Source organism: Centroberyx gerrardi, chromosome 5, assembly GCF_048128805.1.
Source record: "Centroberyx gerrardi isolate f3 chromosome 5, fCenGer3.hap1.cur.20231027, whole genome shotgun sequence".
Taxonomy (NCBI): Eukaryota; Metazoa; Chordata; class Actinopteri; order Beryciformes; family Berycidae; genus Centroberyx; species Centroberyx gerrardi.
The window spans coordinates 35,148,371-35,167,864 of NC_136001.1; the positions used below are offsets into that span (position 1 = coordinate 35,148,371).

A 19,494-nucleotide genomic window follows, 5' to 3' on the forward strand; every position below is an offset into this window, starting at 1 on the left:
CCTCTGGCATGAAGTCCTAAAAGTTTATAAGCACTATGCATACCAAAAAAGGCTTGCCAGTTATGGTTGCAATGTTGCAAGCACAAGTGTTAAAGCTTGACCTGATTTATTTATAGATTGTTTTTTTTATTTGTCAAATCAAATTAATTCATACCACAGTATGTATGGAAACAAATTAAAAATAAAATAGTATGGTCAAATTTAAATATTTATTTGCAATACTTGCAAAAATTCTATGCAGTATAACATCTTAAATTGAGTTAAGAGATGTTGGTAAATCTGATGTATTGTAATCAGTGCAAAGATTATACATGTAGGATTGTTTCCTATGTTGAATCTGTTAGATTTTAGGCTTAACTGGTTCACATATGTTACAGTGTCAGTTAAGAGTTCACTTATAACACATGAAATATATGGACAGAAAATGATTTCTCATCTTGTATTACATGAGACAGTTAGATGGCACATTATTTTGCACTATAAGATGGGGGCCAATGAAGAGTCAAATGCAAATGAAAATGCATTAGAGCCTTTTGAAGACATCCCCATATTTAGTTTCTGCTTGGCCTGCAGAATGACATTAATATAAGGAGGCTCATGATATGAGATGGACAGACTGCAGGGGATTTCAGAGACTACGAACTGCTGGTAAGAGAGACTGATGTTTCAGCTGCCATTAATGCCAAAGAAGTTGTATTAGAGATGCTTAGTGCTTGACAAAAGTGTTTGATTACTAAACAGTTTAATGTTTATTCAGATAATGGCATGATGATGTGAAATAGGATAAGGTCATCAATGTGAAGAAAGAATATTCCAAATAAGTAAGGAGTCAAGGGTAAAAAATCTGGTTGTGTGACTATAATTGAAATTTAGCAAATGTAAATGAATAATATTACACTAATCTGCAATTGGTTATAATATACTAATCTGTAATCGCTATACTACCTGTATCACTTGAAACTCAAAGAATAACTCATAAACATCACAAAAAACTCTTTGTTCATTTAGGGGTTGTGAAAAGTTCCTCTGTGATTGGTTGGTAGAAAAAGGTGAGAGTTACCTTTTCTCTATTTAAACTACAGAATATAAAGAATCCTTGTATCATACAGTGATCAGTCTCAAAAGCAAACAATGCACATCAGATAAGAGGAAAGTTAATTTCTGTTTGGCAATCTACAGAAAGCCGCCAACATGAGTACTGACGCGGAGATGGCCGTTTATGGCAAGGCCGCCATTTATCTCCGTAAGCCAGAGAAGGAGAGGATTGAGGCTCAAACCGCACCCTTTGATGCCAAATCTGCTGCCTATGTGGCTGATGTTAAGGAGCTGTACCTTAAATGTACAATCCTGAAGAAAGACGGTGGCAAAGTCACCGTGAAAGTTCTTACCAACCAGGAGGTAGGTTGAAGTTTCATGAAACTCACAGCAGTGCAACTTACAGTTGGAATTTCAACACAAGCTGAAATTGTGTTTCAATATTTCAGGAGAGGACGGTTAAGGAGGAAGATGTCACCCCTATGAACCCTCCCAAGTATGACAAAATTGAGGACATGGCCATGATGACCCATCTCAATGAAGCCGCTGTGCTGTATAACCTCAAAGAGCGTTATGCAGCATGGATGATCTACGTAAGCTCTTCTGCCTATGGAGTAAAGTATAATATTGCACATGGACTCATATACAACATACTGTGAGTGGTCATATCTCTCTCATCCCCTTCAGACCTACTCTGGGCTGTTCTGTGCAACTGTGAATCCCTACAAGTGGCTCCCAGTGTACGATGCTGAGGTTGTAGCTGCTTACAGAGGCAAAAAGCGCATGGAGGCTCCACCCCACATCTTCTCTGTCTCTGACAATGCCTACCAGTTCATGGCTACTGGTATGTTCTTGTCAAGAAAATGTATAAACTATCAATAAACTCAATAACTTATGTTACATAGATAAGAAATATATTTCTTTATTTTTCCTTTTGCAGATAGGGAGAACCAGTCTGTCTTGATCACGTAAGTTTTACATCTATTGCACCTCTGTAAGACCAATAGCATCAAACGAATTGAGTTAATTTCTCTGAATCTACATATCCATCCCCAGTGGAGAATCTGGTGCTGGAAAGACTGTGAACACCAAGCGTGTCATCCAGTACTTTGCAACAATCTCAGTGGGTGGTGGAGAAAAGAAGAAGGAGGCAACATCAGGAAAGATGCAGGTATATTATCATGAGGATTTTATAAAAACATTGGAAACATTTCTGAAAAATGAAGACATAATAGAAATGTACTACTGAAATGAATATTAAAATGAAAAAAAAAACATATTACAGGGGTCACTGGAGGACCAGATTATTGCAGCCAATCCCTTGCTGGAAGCCTATGGTAATGCCAAGACTGTGAGGAATGACAACTCCTCTCGTTTTGTAAGTATGGAGGGATTTCAAACTGTGAGAAATATCTTCAATTATATATTGCCTATGCAGAGGGATGGTAAACAATATGCTATTCCAAACAGGGTAAATTCATCAGAATCCATTTTGGCACAACTGGTAAACTGGCTAGTGCTGATATTGAGACATGTAAGTATCAACTTCACATATTAAATGGAATGACTGGCATTATCAGTGGTGTAGATTTTGATTCATGAACAATGCTTACAGATCTGCTGGAGAAGTCTAGAGTGACGTTCCAGCTTCCTGATGAGAGAGGCTACCACATCTTCTACCAGATGATGACCAACCACAAACCTGAGCTGATTGGTAAGATAAACATTGCGATACAATGTTAAAACAACCCATGTTGTTCACATGGTCCATAACCAGTCATTCCTTTAAACCTTTTTTGATCTCCAGAAATGACGCTCATCACCACCAACCCCTATGACTTCCCCATGTGCAGTATGGGTCAGATTACTGTGGCCAGCATTGATGACAAAGAAGAGTTGGTTGCCACTGATGTCAGTGATGTTCACTCTCATTTTCATTTTCTTAATCTCTTATACATTCAATATTCCATCACAATTACTCAGTAAAATGTATTTTCCATAGTGACTTTTACTCAGTGTCAATACCTCTATTGAATACAGACTGCTATTGATATTCTGGGCTTCACCAATGAGGAGAAGATGGGCATCTACAAGTTTACCGGTGCTGTGCTCCACCATGGTAACATGAAGTTCAAGCAGAAGCAGCGTGAAGAGCAGGCTGAGCCAGATGGCACAGAGGGTGAGGATTAACTTCATGGATGAGTTAAAAAACCTCTGGCATGAAATTAATCTTTCTATGTCACATTTTACAAATCAGTCATATATCTAGTAAATGTATTTTTGTGACATTTTCAGAGGCTGACAAGGTTGCTTACTTGTTGGGCCTGAACTCGGCTGACATGCTGAAGGCTCTGTGCTACCCCAGAGTGAAGGTCGGAAATGAGTATGTCACCAAGGGACAGACTGTGCAACAGGTTAGAAGATTATTCTGTTAATTTCATACACATCTCATAATTAAGTCAATAGCCAGTGCATGAATATGTTTAAGCTTCAATTTCAGGTAAATGATTGTGAATACCACGAAGAAGTGCTTTATTTGTCTCTCTATAAACAGTTAAAAAAGACAGCAGAGGAGTGTAGATCAAAATTTATGATCAGGAATTGTACTTCCAGTTGTCCAGTTTTAGGTACTATGCATTTCCAATTTTTAATTTTAATGTTTTTAATGTTTAATTCACTAGATTTCAAAGTCAAATTTCCATTTTATACGCCATTCCATTTTTGTATCTTGTATGATGAACTTAAAAACAACTCAGACAACTTTCAAAGAAGGCAGCTATGGCAAGCATAGTAAGACATCTTATCCTCTGTGTGACTCTTTCTTGCAATAAAAAAGGTCACATAAAAATATACTTTATCTTAATTAAGATTTTGAATGGAAGGTGTTAACTTATACTTTTCTATGATGGTATTTCTACTTTTACATAAGATTAGTGTACTTAAAAGACAAGGAGAAACACAAATAGAACTCCCATGATTCACTAAACAAATTGCTCCAAAATTCAGTGGAGAGAATTTTCCCAGTTTCTCATGAAGCTAAAGTATGTAGAAAGTATTTATATTGTAATGGAGGAATTTCACAAATTACATTTATATTTTGCATCTGAATGTCCTCTGTTAGCTGTTCCTGCATGTGTTGATTGATTTCAATTGATGGATCTCTACTTTATTAAATCAGGACCCTCCTTGTGACACTGTGGATTCTAATGATGTTGATTCAAATAAAACTTTTCTCAGGTCCTGAACTCAGTGAGCGCCCTCGCTAAGTCTATCTATGAAAGAATGTTCTTGTGGATGGTCATCCGCATCAACCAAATGCTGGACACCAAGCAGCCAAGGCAATTCTTCATTGGTGTGCTGGACATTGCTGGTTTTGAAATCTTTGATGTAAGTATGCATTCATGGTAATGGATTGAGAAGATCATTTTGTAACAGAAGTTTTTTGTTTGTGATATATTAGGTTAATCCTATTTCCATTGACAGTTCAACAGCATGGAGCAGTTGTGTATCAACTTCACCAATGAGAAACTGCAACAGTTCTTCAACCACCACATGTTTGTCCTGGAGCAAGAGGAGTACAAGAAGGAGGGTATCATCTGGGAGTTCATTGACTTTGGCATGGACTTGGCTGCCTGCATTGAGCTCATTGAAAAGGTACACAATAATGTTGTGACTTTATGTTAGAATTCATGATATGCTACAACAGTGCCACTTCATGATATATCTCTTTGCACTTTTTATACAGCCCATGGGCATCTTCTCCATCCTTGAAGAGGAGTGCATGTTCCCAAAGGCCTCAGACACTACCTTCAAGAACAAGCTGTATGACCAGCACCTCGGTAAAACCAAAGCATTTGAGAAGCCCAAGCCAGCCAAAGGCAAGGCTGAGGCCCATTTCTCTCTGGTGCACTATGCTGGAACTGTGGACTACAATATCTGTGGCTGGCTGGACAAGAACAAGGATCCCCTGAACGACTCTGTTATTCAACTGTACCAGAAGTCTGGTGTTAAACTGTTGCCTGTCCTGTATCCCCCTGTTGTTGAAGGTACAGTATCATTTTATAACGCTTAGAATTATGGGAATTCATGTTTTTGTCTTTAAGATAAACAATATGCCTACTCAAAAAAGTCAGTTGAATGATAACTTTCCAGCTTGATCATAAGTAAACAACACTGGACCTATCAACTCATGATATTAATAAATCAAAATCAACAGAGACTGGTGGTGGCAAGAAGGGAGGCAAGAAGAAGGGTGGTTCCATGCAGACTGTGTCCTCACAGTTCAGGGTAAAATTTAAGAACAGCCTAAAGTGCCTGTTTGTAATTAAACTCAAATAAATGCAAATTTTTTCTTATTTTATGCTTTTCATGAAGAATATTTGGTTTTATCTTGTATCTACAGGAGAACTTGGGCAAGCTTATGACCAACTTGAGGAGCACTCATCCTCACTTTGTACGTTGCCTGATTCCCAATGAGTCAAAGACTCCAGGTACACTGACAGCTAACTTAATATTGTCTGTATAGGTTGCTTTAGTCATTTAACACAGTAACACAGTCCTTTACTTTGTCATAATGATTATGAAGTAACAACCTCTTCACAGGTCTGATGGAAAACTTCCTGGTTATCCACCAGCTGAGGTGTAACGGTGTGCTGGAGGGTATCAGAATCTGCAGGAAAGGTTTCCCCAGCAGAATCCTCTATGGTGACTTCAAGCAGAGGTATTACTTAATTTACCACAGAGTTTTCCTAACTTTGAAAAGAAGGTGCCAAATGTGACCATGAACTGTTTTGCAATAGGTACAAAGTACTGAATGCCAGTGTCATCCCTGAGGGTCAATTCATTGACAACAAGAAGGCCTCTGAGAAGCTGCTTGGGTCAATTGATGTGAATCATGAGGAGTATAAATTTGGACACACCAAGGTAAACAATTGAGTAAGAAAAAACTAAACTCCGTTTCATGGATGAAAATCAATTGTCCATAATATTTTTATGTTCTCGTCAGGTGTTCTTCAAAGCTGGTCTACTAGGTACCCTTGAGGAGATGCGAGATGAGAAGCTTGCTGCTCTGGTCACCATGACTCAGGGTCTCTGCCGTGGCTATGTCATGAGGAAGGAGTTTGTGAAGATGATGGAAAGGAGGCAAGTAGAAATTCTAACCATATATTTAGGCTAGGTGCAGTGCCAAAATGACTTTGTACATAATAGTGATTTCCTTCCATAGGGAAGCCATTTACGGCATCCAGTACAACATCCGCTCATTCATGAATGTGAAACACTGGCCATGGATGAAGGTGTACTACAAGATTAAGCCCCTTCTGAAGAGTGCTGAAACTGAGAAGGAGCTACAGAACATGAAGGAAAACTATGAGAAGATGAAAACAGACCTGGCCACAGCCCAGGCTAAGAAGAAGGAACTGGAGGAGAAGATGGTGTCTCTTCTGCAGGAGAAGAATGATCTGCAGCTGCAAGTGGCATCTGTGAGTAGATGTCAACAGAAAGCTTTGTTGATTTCTCACATCTTTTCCAGAGCAAATGTTGAAATGTTTTCCCTTTTCACTCTTGTTCTAACTAGGAATCAGAGAATCTGTCAGATGCTGAGGAGAGATGTGAGGGACTTATCAAGAGTAAGATCCAGATGGAGGCAAAACTCAAAGAGACAAGTGAGAGACTGGAGGATGAGGAGGAAATCAACGCTGAACTAACTGCCAAGAAGAGGAAACTGGAGGATGAATGCTCCGAGCTCAAGAAGGACATTGATGACCTGGAGCTTACCTTAGCCAAAGTGGAGAAGGAGAAGCATGCCACTGAGAACAAGGTTCATGGATATTCACTCTGTCTAATATATCATCCAATATTTGAATAATTACCCAATTATGACAATATGTTTTTACATATTCAGGTGAAGAACCTGACTGAAGAGATGGCCTCTCAAGATGAGAGCATTGCTAAGCTGACAAAGGAGAAGAAAGCCCTCCAAGAGGCACATCAGCAGACTCTTGATGACCTGCAGGCAGAGGAAGACAAAGTCAACACTCTGACCAAGGCCAAGACCAAGCTTGAGCAGCAAGTGGATGATGTGAGTTCTTGAAGATGCTATTTGCTATTCAATAAGAATATATGCTTGCTGTTAATGCTTTGTAATTATAACCACGTGGTATTTTGCAGCTTGAAGGTTCTCTGGAGCAAGAGAAGAAGCTCCGCATGGACCTTGAGAGAGCAAAGAGGAAGCTCGAGGGCGATCTGAAACTGGCCCAGGAATCCGTCATGGATCTTGAGAATGACAAGCAGCAGTCTGACGAGAAAATCAAGAAGTAATGTGGACAGAATTCAAAAACTGTATGCACAAAATATGTTATTGCAACCAGTATCTTATGATGATGACATTTACTCAACAGGAAGGACTTTGAGATAAGCCAGCATCTCAGTAAGATTGAAGATGAACAATCCTTGGGTGCTCAGCTACAGAAGAAGATTAAAGAGCTCCAGGTGTGTAATGTTTGATTTCAAATCTATGTCAGACTTATCATTGAGTTTTTATGCAATGTGTCAGTTGCATACATTCATTTAACAATATTTCTTAACTTTCAAGGCTCGTATTGAGGAACTGGAGGAAGAGATCGAGGCTGAGCGTGCTGCTCGCGCCAAGGTTGAGAAGCAGAGAGCTGACCTCTCCAGGGAACTTGAAGAGATCAGTGAGAGACTTGAGGAGGCCGGTGGAGCCACTGCTGCTCAGATTGAGATGAACAAGAAACGTGAAGCTGAGTTCCAGAAGCTGCGTCGTGACCTTGAGGAGTCCACCTTACAGCATGAAGCCACTGCTGCTGCTCTCCGCAAGAAGCAGGCTGACAGTGTTGCAGAGCTGGGAGAACAGATCGACAACCTGCAGCGTGTCAAGCAGAAGCTGGAGAAGGAGAAGAGTGAATACAAGATGGAGATTGATGACCTATCAAGCAATATGGAAGCTGTGGCAAAATCCAAGGTATAATGTTATCTTATATACATATGTACTGTATATTCACACTTGAGAAAAAACTTGTATTAGTGGAAGAATTATTGAACCTGTCTAATGTTGATAAACAGGGAAATCTCGAGAAGATGTGCCGCACCCTTGAGGACCAGTTCAGTGAACTTAAGGCTAAGAATGACGAGAATGTTCGCCAGATAAATGACATCAGCGCTCAGAGAGCAAGACTGATGACAGAGAATGGCAAGTCTTACTTTCATTGACTTGTTCATAAAAACTGTCACTGTACTTTTGAACTCAATCCATTATTAGACTCAAATTAGAAGCTTTTTTTTTTTACTTTAATGCTGGGCCAGTTGGAAATGTATATATTTCAACTGAAAAAATCCATTTCCATCTAGGTGAGTTTGGTCGTCAGCTTGAGGAGAAAGAAGCCCTTGTCTCCCAGCTGACCAGAGGCAAGCAAGCCTTTACACAGCAGATTGAGGAGCTGAAGAGACAAATTGAGGAGGAAGTTAAGGTGAGTAAAATGGTCAGAGATTTCAAGATTTTTTAAGGATTGTATGTTCATATATTCACTGGTTTTTATTTTTATAATCTTTTCCAGGCCAAGAATGCCCTTGCCCACGGTGTGCAATCAGCCCGCCATGACTGTGATCTTCTGAGGGAGCAGTTTGAGGAGGAGCAGGAGGCCAAGGCAGAGCTGCAACGTGGAATGTCCAAGGCCAACAGTGAAGTGGCCCAATGGAGGAGCAAGTATGAAACTGATGCTATCCAGCGCACTGAGGAGCTTGAAGAGTCAAAGTGAGTCAATGAAGATTTTGTTTTTCCTAAAGGTCTCTACAAAAAACTTTTTAGAATAGTATACATGAATGATTACATTTGGCAAATGCTTAACAGGAAAAAGCTTGCCCAGCGCCTTCAGGAAGCTGAGGAACAGATTGAGGCTGTGAACTCCAAGTGTGCGTCTCTGGAGAAAACCAAACAGAGGCTCCAGGGCGAGGTGGAGGACCTCATGATTGATGTGGAGAGAGCCAATGCTTTGGCTGCCAACCTTGACAAGAAGCAGAGGAACTTTGATAAGGTGTGTTGACACTGATTACCTTGTCAAAACCACTGGAAGTGTCAAAGTATAACCATTCCAAAATTTGGTAACATTGCTCATTTTAAATTACTATGCAGGTTCTGGCAGAATGGAAGCAGAAATATGAGGAGGGTCAGGCAGAGCTTGAGGGAGCTCAGAAAGAGGCTCGTTCTCTCAGCACTGAACTGTTCAAGATGAAAAACTCTTATGAGGAAGCTCTGGATCAGCTGGAGACCCTGAAGCGGGAGAACAAGAACCTGCAACGTGAGTTCTCACCTGATAATGTTAGCAATAGTAATTTGAAATATGTTCATGATTGTTAATATGTATGTATCAGTTAGAATGAGACACATAGCCTTCATTCTTTGACTTAGCAATATTAAACATATATAACCTTCTGCAGAGGAAATCTCAGACCTGACTGAACAGATTGGTGAGACTGGAAAAAGCATCCATGAGCTGGAGAAGTCCAAGAAGCAGGTGGAGACAGAGAAGTCAGAGATCCAGTCAGCTCTTGAGGAGGCTGAGGTGAAATTTCAACTGGAAAGCTTAACATTAGAATTGCTAATGAATATGTTATCTTTTGTCCATGAAATTTACATATCTTATTGAACAATAGAGACATGCCCAATATTACATTCAGAAGACAACACGGGCTATGTTTTAATATTTTTACATTTTAGGGAACTCTGGAACATGAGGAGTCCAAGATTCTGCGTGTCCAGCTGGAGCTCAACCAGGTCAAAGGTGAGGTTGACAGAAAGCTGGCAGAGAAAGATGAGGAGATGGAGCAGATCAAGAGGAACAGCCAGAGGGTGATTGACTCCATGCAGACTACTCTTGACTCTGAGGTCAGGAGCAGGAACGATGCCCTGAGAATCAAAAAGAAGATGGAGGGAGATCTGAATGAGATGGAGATTCAGCTGAGTCATGCTAACCGCCAGGCTTCTGAGGCCCAGAAGCAGCTGAGGAATGTCCAGGGACAATTGAAGGTACATCACATGACAACTGTACATGCCATTCTATGTGCAGCAACATTCTGATCTTTTTCTGTTTCTACAACACAATCTTAACATTAGGATGCCCAGCTGCACCTTGATGATGCTCTCAGAGCGCAGGAAGACCTCAAGGAGCAAGCTGCTATGGTCGAGCGTAGGAATGGTCTCATGTTGGCTGAAATTGATGAGCTGAGGGTTGGTCTGGAACAGACAGAGAGAGGCCGTAAAGTGGCTGAGCAAGAGCTGGTGGATGCTAGTGAGCGTGTTGGACTGCTGCACTCTCAAGTAAACAAAATAATTTCTTCACTAATTCTATAATCAATACATTTTTAAATAATATGAGCTCATCATAGTCATTGCTAAACTGAATTTTTCCTTCCTTTTCCTAGAATACAAGCCTTATGAACACAAAGAAGAAGCTGGAGGCTGACCTGGTCCAAGTCCAGGGTGAAGTAGATGACAGTGTTCAGGAAGCAAGAAATGCAGAGGAGAAGGCCAAGAAAGCCATCACTGATGTGGGTTTAAATTTTATTTCATAGTCACCCAGATCTCATCCATACATCTGGAAGAACATGAATTTTGTGTGGCATGCCTAATTAATGTAAATAATTTTTTTTCTAGGCTGCTATGATGGCTGAAGAGCTGAAGAAAGAACAGGACACTAGCTCTCATCTGGAGAGGATGAAGAAGAACCTGGAGATCACAGTCAAGGACCTGCAGCACCGCCTGGATGAGGCTGAGAACTTGGCCATGAAGGGTGGCAAGAAACAGCTCCAGAAACTGGAGTCCAGGGTAAGATAACTGTTACACAGATTACAGTACATGACATTACAAAATATGCAGAATGAGTCTCATAGTTTATAATTCATTTCTGAAGGTGCGTGAGCTGGAGGCAGAGATTGAAGCTGAACAGAGACGTGGAGGAGACGCTGTTAAAGGTGTCCGTAAATATGAGAGGAGAGTGAAGGAACTCACATACCAGGTATACCAAGCTTACTTTGTGACAGTATTCCTATTGACTAAATGACCATATTATAAGATAATATGTCAATTATTAATGGTCATTCATGTTTGTGTTCATACTTACATTAGACTGAAGAGGACAAGAAGAATGGCGCCCGGCTGCAGGCTCTGGTAGACAAGCTGCAACTGAAGGTGAAGGCCTACAAGAGGCAGGCTGAGGAAGCGGTAAGTTGAAATCATGTAAAAATGCTTCATCTATTTGCAAACGTTTTCACAATTTTTACTCTAGTCTTAGGATTTGCAATGAGAATTTATGATGGTTTCACAGGAGGAGCAGGCCAACACTCACCTGACAAAGTGCAGGAAGATTCAGCACGAGTTGGAGGAGGCTGAAGAGCGAGCTGATATTGCCGAGTCTCAGGTCAACAAGCTGAGAGCTAAGAGCCGTGACTCTGGCAAGGTAAACATAAGTTTTTCATCAGTGCATGTTCATTGAATATAAATGTTGAAATTACTGAAATTTTCTTTGGGTTTTACTAAAAATATGTTTATTTTTCACAGGGAAAAGAAGCAGCTGAATAAGTTCTCTTATTAAAGCATCACAATAAGTCATAAAATATGATGACATTGTTGATTGCATACAATAAATGTTACCACAAATATTTCTCTTTTGTCTGTTATTTATTCAGTAACACTTTATAAAAGAGTTGTATTAACTAACATGAGTTAATGCATTAATTAATGGTGAACAAATGCTTAACCAAGGCATGAATAAATGTCTTCATGTTAACTAAGTGATTAACAAATGCATTTGTGAATGCAGTAATTAAACTCTGTTCTTCATCCTTCATCAATGGTTTCCTGCTGATTAGTTAGTGGGCTTGCTGTAAGCAACACTTGCGTTGTTCTTAGTCTAACTTATTATTATTCTCTCCAAAACTTTGCCGCCTATCTACTCCTTCATACTTTCATCTACAAACTTCATTCGAACTTTAAACTGTTCAGTTCATACTGAAATCAGAGGCATGCATTCAACTTTTTCATACTCTTTATACTTTTTTTCAACCAATCACTGCTGTTGATATAATTATGTGACTATTCACAGAGTTAAGTTTCGTTTTCTCCGCCATCTTGTCATTAGCATTACTCTGTACAGTTTTTGAACTTAACTACTTCCACATACTTTCAGCTAGAAACTTCATTCAAACTGTAAACTGTTCAGCTGCTTTTGGAAATCTGTCCTTGTATTCAACTTTTTGATATCTCTTACAATTTTTAAGATATTTAACTTATAAAAGCGTTTTTTCGACCGATCCGCATTTGATATGCAAATTATCTGATTTTGTGCCCAACCCACTTTTGATATGCAAATATTCAAATTTTCATATCAAATGCGGATTGGTCGCTTCTACCATTACTCACTCTACTGTAGTGGAACCAGGTGGAATATGGCCCGGAGATGTTTTCTATGGTGTCTGCTACTGGAAGTAGCAGAACTTGACATACCATGATGTGCAGGTGGAGCTGATTGCTCTTCATCACTACTGTTGTGCCTAATCCTAGACTGCTGACTTGACTGGGCTTCTTTCTCACTGCTGGCAGTGGCTGTGGCTGGCTCTGAATCTTTTTTTTTTTTTTTTTTTTAATGAAGAAGCTCTGCATATCTCGGCTTCTTTTCATTCTGTCTATTCTCTTAATATCTTAATATCCCTGGGGTTAGGGTTAATGTAGGTCTAATGCATTTCCTTTAATCAATCAATTAAATATAAAGCAATAGTTATAGCTAGCTAGCTATAATGTCCAGCAGGATCATTGTCATAATGGATTAGAATAGCTAACTGTATAGGCTAGCTCTACTGAACACAAACATCTGCAAAAATCTTGAAGACACCCCAACAAAATGCAAACTGCTGGTTGGTTTGCAGTCAGGCTAACAAGCTAGTACTACTGTGTAGTTCGCCTACATTTGGCGGCTGTTAAGTTTTCACGCATTCAGGCAGAAAGTCTACATTAAAAAATGAACATAAAAACATGAAATGACCATATCTCTTATTCTGCTTTCACCTTCAATCGATTAGATGTCAGCTTTTGGCCATGATTCGTCGTCACCGGAGTCCTGAGTCCTGACAGCATGTGGATACAGCCGCAACTTGTGTGTCCCAGTCAGGTTCCAGTACTTTTCGTTTTTGAGACCTGCTTTTTTCTGGCTCATGGTCAAAACTACTAGAGTAGTTGGAAATGGAAAACTAGCCCCAATGATTGACCAGCGCTTGTCCCACCTTATTGAGTTCATAAACTTGACCAACTACCTATCAGATCTGGGGTGGCCACTGGGATGGCCAATAAGATTTCAGAGGTGGCCATGGCCACCCCAGGCCACCCCCTAAAATCGCCATTGCCCATATCATCTGCAGATTTAGCGCTTTTCATCAGACCGGCAGAATGTGTCTTTTTGCACTAAAATGGTTCCACTGGACCACCGCTCAATGCCAGATAATTCAAAATCAAGCTGCTTTCATGCAACACATTAAGCTAAAGTTTATTTTTTACATTTTTACAGTGTAATATACCTCCTACAAATGCAACACTTTTATTTTCAATTTAATTTTCGCTTCTTGCAGCTGAGCCATGTCCTCCTCAGGGTTTGTAAGACTCAGACCACCCAGAGAGCTGCTGCTGGATGGGACATCGTGCAGGACGAGAGGGAGGTCCTCTCAAGTGTGCGTGTCTGGAGATGTGCTGAAACAAGGGGTTGTTTTCAGTTTTAATTCGTCTATCAAGAATTATAATTTCCATCCATCCATCCATTTTCTAGCCACTTATCCAGGTCAGGGTCGTGGTGGCAACAGGGCGAGCAGAGCAGCCCGGACATCCTTTTCCCCAGCAGCTTCCTCCAGCTCTCCCTGAGGGATCCCCAAGCACTCCCAGGCGTCCTGGAAGATCTAATCCCTCCAGTGTGTCCTGGGTCTACCCCAAGATCTCCTCCCAGTCGGTTGTGTGATTCCTAATCTCTTGTCAAAAACAAAACAAAATTCACCAAAAGTGTTAAAGCCTAGCTATTATGCTGCTCTGTGACCTTCAATAGTGCAATAGCGCAGCATCTTTGCCCTCTCCAATTCATGCAATGGTCACATTTGAGTGTCCCAGGTAGTTAAACACACAGTCTCCCATAGCACTAAGGGGTTTACGTGGCGGGCCACCAACAGAGAATACCCATCAGATGACAAAATAACCTTCTTTACAGAAAGCGTAACTGAAGTTAAGCTTACCTGTTTTTTCTGTTTCCCTGCAAAAGTTGGCTGCTTCTGCCATAAAAATATCTGGATCTCAGAAACTGCAAGATCTACAGCAACCAACTTGGCAGATAGGTCCAAAGTCTCAGCCACTACTCAGGCAACAAAAACCAAGTCAGTTGGCCTCATGGTGGCGCTATAAAAAGCAACTTTACGTTTCAGCCTCTAACGTCTGAACCGTATGTCGTACAAACAAAATTCCTTGGGTCATTTCGCATCTATCCATATAGGCCACGCCCATTTTCCTGCCATTTTGAATTTTGTCCAAAACAGTTTTTTCACTTCTTCTACAAATTTTGTCCAATCTTCACCAAATTTGGCACACAGCATATCTGGACTGTCCTGCATGAAAGTTGTCAAAAGATGTTTGATATTCCATAGAGTTGTGCTACAATTGGCTTTCAAAACTTGTAGGCGAAGCCGAATATATCAAAATTTCCATAAGTCAGGAAGTTGTTGGCCTACCTTAAACAAATTTGGTACATATGTGCACGGGTCAACTCTCATTTGGTGGTATTGTACCTATAGTTGACGCTATAGCAATATTCTAACTTTAAATGGCCACAACACACTGGCTTAGTCCCATTCAGTTGACTTTCAACATTGGTGTCCCTTTGTCTTGTTTCCCCACTGTACAACACTAACACCAGTGGCCTAGTGGTTAAGACACAGGTCTGCAGTATACAAGATTGTGGGGTCAAATCCTGTTATCAGCACTTTCCCTATGTTTGCAAATGAGTTAGTAGTGAATTATATTGCATTTATTTTGACAATTAGTTCAATTTAATTGTAAAGTTTTTCCACGGCCTCCTTTGTTAAAGCAGATTCCATGATAACAGTGGCAAAAGATAATCTTACATTAAGGACATTAAGACCATCAAAGTTCTCTAAAATGCATCAGCTTTAAAGGCTCTGTTTTCAATAAATGCAGTATTTTCAATTAATTTGCTGATTAGACCTCTTCTCAGGACTGTCTGGGCGTGTACGGATGTCCCTGATTGACATCTCTGTGACCCTCCTGCTGGTTTTGTTGCACCTGTTAGGGTGGGACAACTTATGTCTTTATGATTCTTATTAGTAGAAGGAGTTTGCTGACCTCAGCAAATTCCCAGTATAGCTCCACCTAACTTCAACCTGAGAGAGGTCTAATCAGCCAAAGAAACTGAAAACACCTGTGTGGGTTTCCAGAGCCTTTAAAGCCAAGCACTTACAGTCATACTGTCAGGAACGCAGGACTGGTGTAAGTGGTTCAATGTGTATGTGAAATACCTTTGGAGGCAACGGTCATGAGTTCAAACCCCAGTTGGTGCAGCACAACCTGATGTTCTTCACTTCCACTGTACCTGAGGTGCTCAAATGACCAATAGTCCAAGTGTCACTTTGTGAACTTCCAATGTTTGTGATTTTACATCCAAATGAGTTCTATGTCATTGTAGTGCTAATGAGCATGAAAAGATGCCTATATTCCCATAAAATGAACGGCACTGTGTCCAAGTTAGCCTTACTGCCGAGTCTCGAGACACTTAGTCACATGAGGCCACTATTCTCTGCAAGCCTGCAATAATACCATTAATAGTATGGTCAACTAATCATAATGTCTTAAGTTCTACTCGTAAAGTGATAATGTGAGAAACGCAGCATGGTGTTGTGGGTCGTGAGTCCAAATCCCATGGTCCAACAAAATCACTTCCATTCTACCATAGGTTCTTCAATGACATGGACATTGGCTTTGTGAAGTGTGACTTAGTGCTAATGAGTGTGAAAAGGTGCTTATATTCCCATAAAATGAACGTCACTGTGTCCAAGGATAGGAGACTCGCCAAGTCTTGACACACTTGGTCACATGAGGGCACTATTCTCTGCAAGCTCACATGAATAGTAAGGTTTCTCATCTTTGGACAATTTAGCACATTGTGCTTGGACCCCGTTCATTGCCGCATGCGGCTATATTAACATGTTGTGTTTATAAAGGCTAGAACCCGAAAATGGATTGATTTAAAGTAAAAATGGTAAAGTGACACAACTGTTCTCAGTGTTCTCTCAAAGTAATTGGCGAGTTATCTTGCAAACATCAACCTTTCATGGGCCTATGTGTTTGGGAGTGTCACGGGGATATCCCGTGCCCTCTAGAAAGTAAGATGCAAACGCACACACAACGCTGCATAGCCACTTCTAATTACATCTTGCCAGCATAGAGGTGTCCGTGTTGCCGTGTTATCGCTGCGTTTGCTCTCTCTCTCCCTGTTGGTGATGTCGGAGGCCGCCGATAGTAGTATTGGAAGAGTTAATAGATAGCGACACATTCGTAGTTTTACTCATTTACACAAAACATTGCAGTGTAAATAAAAAGACAAGAGACGTATAGTCTTTGCAATTAAATGTATATTTATTAATGTACTTTTCACGAATGAATTGTTTGTCACCTGTCTTCTGTGCTGCACTGGACGATCCTCTCTTTTAGACCCGGAAAACTCGAGGCGGAGCGTTCCACTTCCTTTTCTGGAGGGGGTTTCCGGGGGATCGGACCAAGTGTGGTAAAGTGGCAGGGGTGTTTAATTGTGGGTTTGTTGAAAAGTTATTTTAATACTTTTGAGGGGATCAGTTGTTTTGGAAATGTCTAATGACCTTTTATTTATTATTGCTGAATTTAATATTGTGGAGTAATATGAACCAGGTAACTAATGCTATGAGATAATTGATTACCAAATACTAATTGATGTCTCTTAGTAGGAGCCAGCTACTATATAAAGGTGGAGGCTGGAGCTCCTTGGGAGAGTATAGCAGACCTTGCTGGCAGAGGCAGGCCAGATCGCTGTCATCTGCAGAGGGCCCTTATCTAAAGGAGCATTGCCTATAGTGCAGATTTGATTTATAAGTATATCCTTTTTTGCCTTGTATATTTTTCTTCGTTTTGTCTATTTTTTGCAAGTTGTATTTTTTCCTTTTTTCTTCAATAGGCCAAATTTTTGTCTGCACTGTATATAAACTGCATGGGACCGCACTGCTTGTAAATAAAACACCTGGACTGATGAACAGAACCATCTCTTTTGTGCCTCAGCCATTCAGCCAGCTTTACAGGGAGTATTATTAAACCATAATAAAAACAGTGCCAGAGTTGACTGACAGTGTTATTATTATATTTATGATGTCTACATTATAGCAAAAACAAGACATATCTAAACTTGGAAAACAAACAAAACTACACAATGTTGACAGTCATAAAATTGGTTTGTTATTTAATGTTGTCTTGTTTTGTCTGCAAATGCCTTGTCACAAAAGGAAAAAAACAACAACAACATACAACAACAAACATACATTCACTACACGGTTCTTCTCATATTGTAAAAACATGCTGAGACAAATTCTTAAGACCAACTCCAACTCATTACTCAGAGTTGGGGAGAGACATTGGATAACTAACTTTTAGCTCCTACTCTGAGCAGTGAGTGAATTTGTTCACACTCATACATTTAACGAGATTCCTTGGAGTAATGCTAAGATGTTTGCTAACTACGGGCCCAGGTCAGACTCTGGATCTCAATCCTGTAGAAAATATTGCCTATCTATCCCTTGCAAATTGACTGGACTTGAACTGTTTTGAAAAATAATGATAGAAAATTCAGATGTGTCAAATCTATTAATATAAGACTTGAATAAATATTTGAATAAATATTGTATTGCTCAGTTGTCTTCTTTCTCTCATAATGTCATTCATTATAATGAATGCATTTTTAAAGATGAAACATATTAAATGTGTCCCTAAATCTACTGTCAACCCTGTTACTTCAATGACATTCCCCTTCACAATAAAGGACTTTTTCACAAGTCATATGATTTTCAGTGACACCATTTTCATGGAGGACAAACAACAGTGAAAAGGCAAATAAGTTTCCCAGCTTTCCAGCTATCCCAATTTTTGATTTTTTTCTTTTTAAATGTTCAACTGATAACAGTCAAACACATCAACCCTGTTACCCTGTATTTCAAAGGATATACAATTAATTTTATTTGAAAAGTTATTTTAAAATAATTTTAAAAGTTATTTCATAAAAGCATGTAACCCCTCACTACATACATGCCATGTGTTTCCATGTCCTTCATCACATGGGGAGTAATGGCCAATATATGCCTTGTGTAAAGAAAATAGTCTGTAAACCTATTTATTAATTAAATTTTGTGAATAAATATCGAAGATTTAAGCCATATAGTCGTATGACTCAAACAGGTCAAAAGATATAAGCAAATATGATGTTAACCCTGAATCACACAAAAAATGGCAGCCTCACAAGTAATTCACATTTTGTACTCATGAATGCATGAATGGAGTTTGAATTGTGAAATGAGCCAAGACAATATATGTAATAGATTTACCTGTGAAAAGAAAATAAGTAACATACTTATTTGATTTACCTGTGAAAAGAAAATGAGTAATATACTGTACATACCTGCTATACCTGTGAAAAGAAAACGAGTGACATACTTACCTGATTTATGTGTGAAAAGTAAATCAGATACAAATTTAGCTGTGAAAAGAAAATGAATAATATAATTGGTGGCCACCTACATAATTCATACATTAATTAATACATTAATCTACATATTCGTCAGTATTAATGTGCTCTGTTTCTGACTGGTTTGTTTTTATTGTTTAAATTAGGTCACAACTATTTTTCTTATTTCAAGAATGAAAACTAATTCCTTGACTTGCTACAAGGAAATGTTGTTTTACTGTGGCAGAACATTATTTTAAAATGCTGCTCCCCCTAATGAAATGTATGATTTGTCAGTTTTTATTGTTTGTGTTAGCTTCCAGATGGTTGTGCTCAAAAAGCTGCTGTTAAGCAGTTTAAACTGTTTAAATGAAGTTCAGCAAGGACTCACGCTTTTTGAAGTTCATTATGTTATAAACATATTTTTGCACCCTTCTAATGTCAGTTACTTGGGTCCCTGCTTTGGGAGTGAGAGTGAGAGTGAGAGTAATATATCAGTTGAAGGGTGATTCTTTTAAATTAACATCTTCTATCCCGTCAACCCTGTTACTGTCGTCAACCCTGTTACTTTGATATATCTTGTAATACTAATAATAATATCATAACCTCACCAGATGTGAACATATGTTAGGTAGGGGAAGAGGAGACCAATTATATATCCTAA

The 19,494-nt window shown here is 39.5% G+C and overlaps 1 protein-coding gene across 1 annotated transcript; it reads left to right on the forward strand.

Moving 5' to 3' along the window:
• The first annotated feature begins 622 nt into the window (after positions 1-622).
• LOC144539312 (myosin heavy chain, fast skeletal muscle-like) lies at positions 623-11,709 on the forward strand. The gene is made up of 41 exons (XM_078283380.1): positions 623-648; positions 1,009-1,049; positions 1,180-1,398; positions 1,485-1,628; positions 1,723-1,879; positions 1,976-2,003; positions 2,092-2,206; positions 2,321-2,413; positions 2,506-2,569; positions 2,651-2,749; positions 2,843-2,946; positions 3,076-3,214; positions 3,331-3,449; positions 4,273-4,422; positions 4,519-4,689; positions 4,781-5,081; positions 5,252-5,322; positions 5,438-5,525; positions 5,638-5,755; positions 5,835-5,958; positions 6,041-6,177; positions 6,260-6,515; positions 6,611-6,853; positions 6,938-7,114; positions 7,204-7,349; positions 7,434-7,524; positions 7,628-8,017; positions 8,119-8,245; positions 8,404-8,522; positions 8,610-8,806; positions 8,903-9,086; positions 9,185-9,350; positions 9,490-9,614; positions 9,770-10,078; positions 10,166-10,369; positions 10,474-10,599; positions 10,706-10,876; positions 10,962-11,066; positions 11,177-11,272; positions 11,376-11,507; positions 11,609-11,709. The coding sequence occupies exons 3-41, from the start codon at positions 1,192-1,194 to the stop codon at positions 11,627-11,629; spliced, it is 5,814 nt and encodes a 1,937-aa protein (XP_078139506.1). The 5' UTR covers positions 623-648; positions 1,009-1,049; positions 1,180-1,191; the 3' UTR covers positions 11,630-11,709.
• Positions 11,710-19,494: the final 7,785 nt, after the last annotated feature.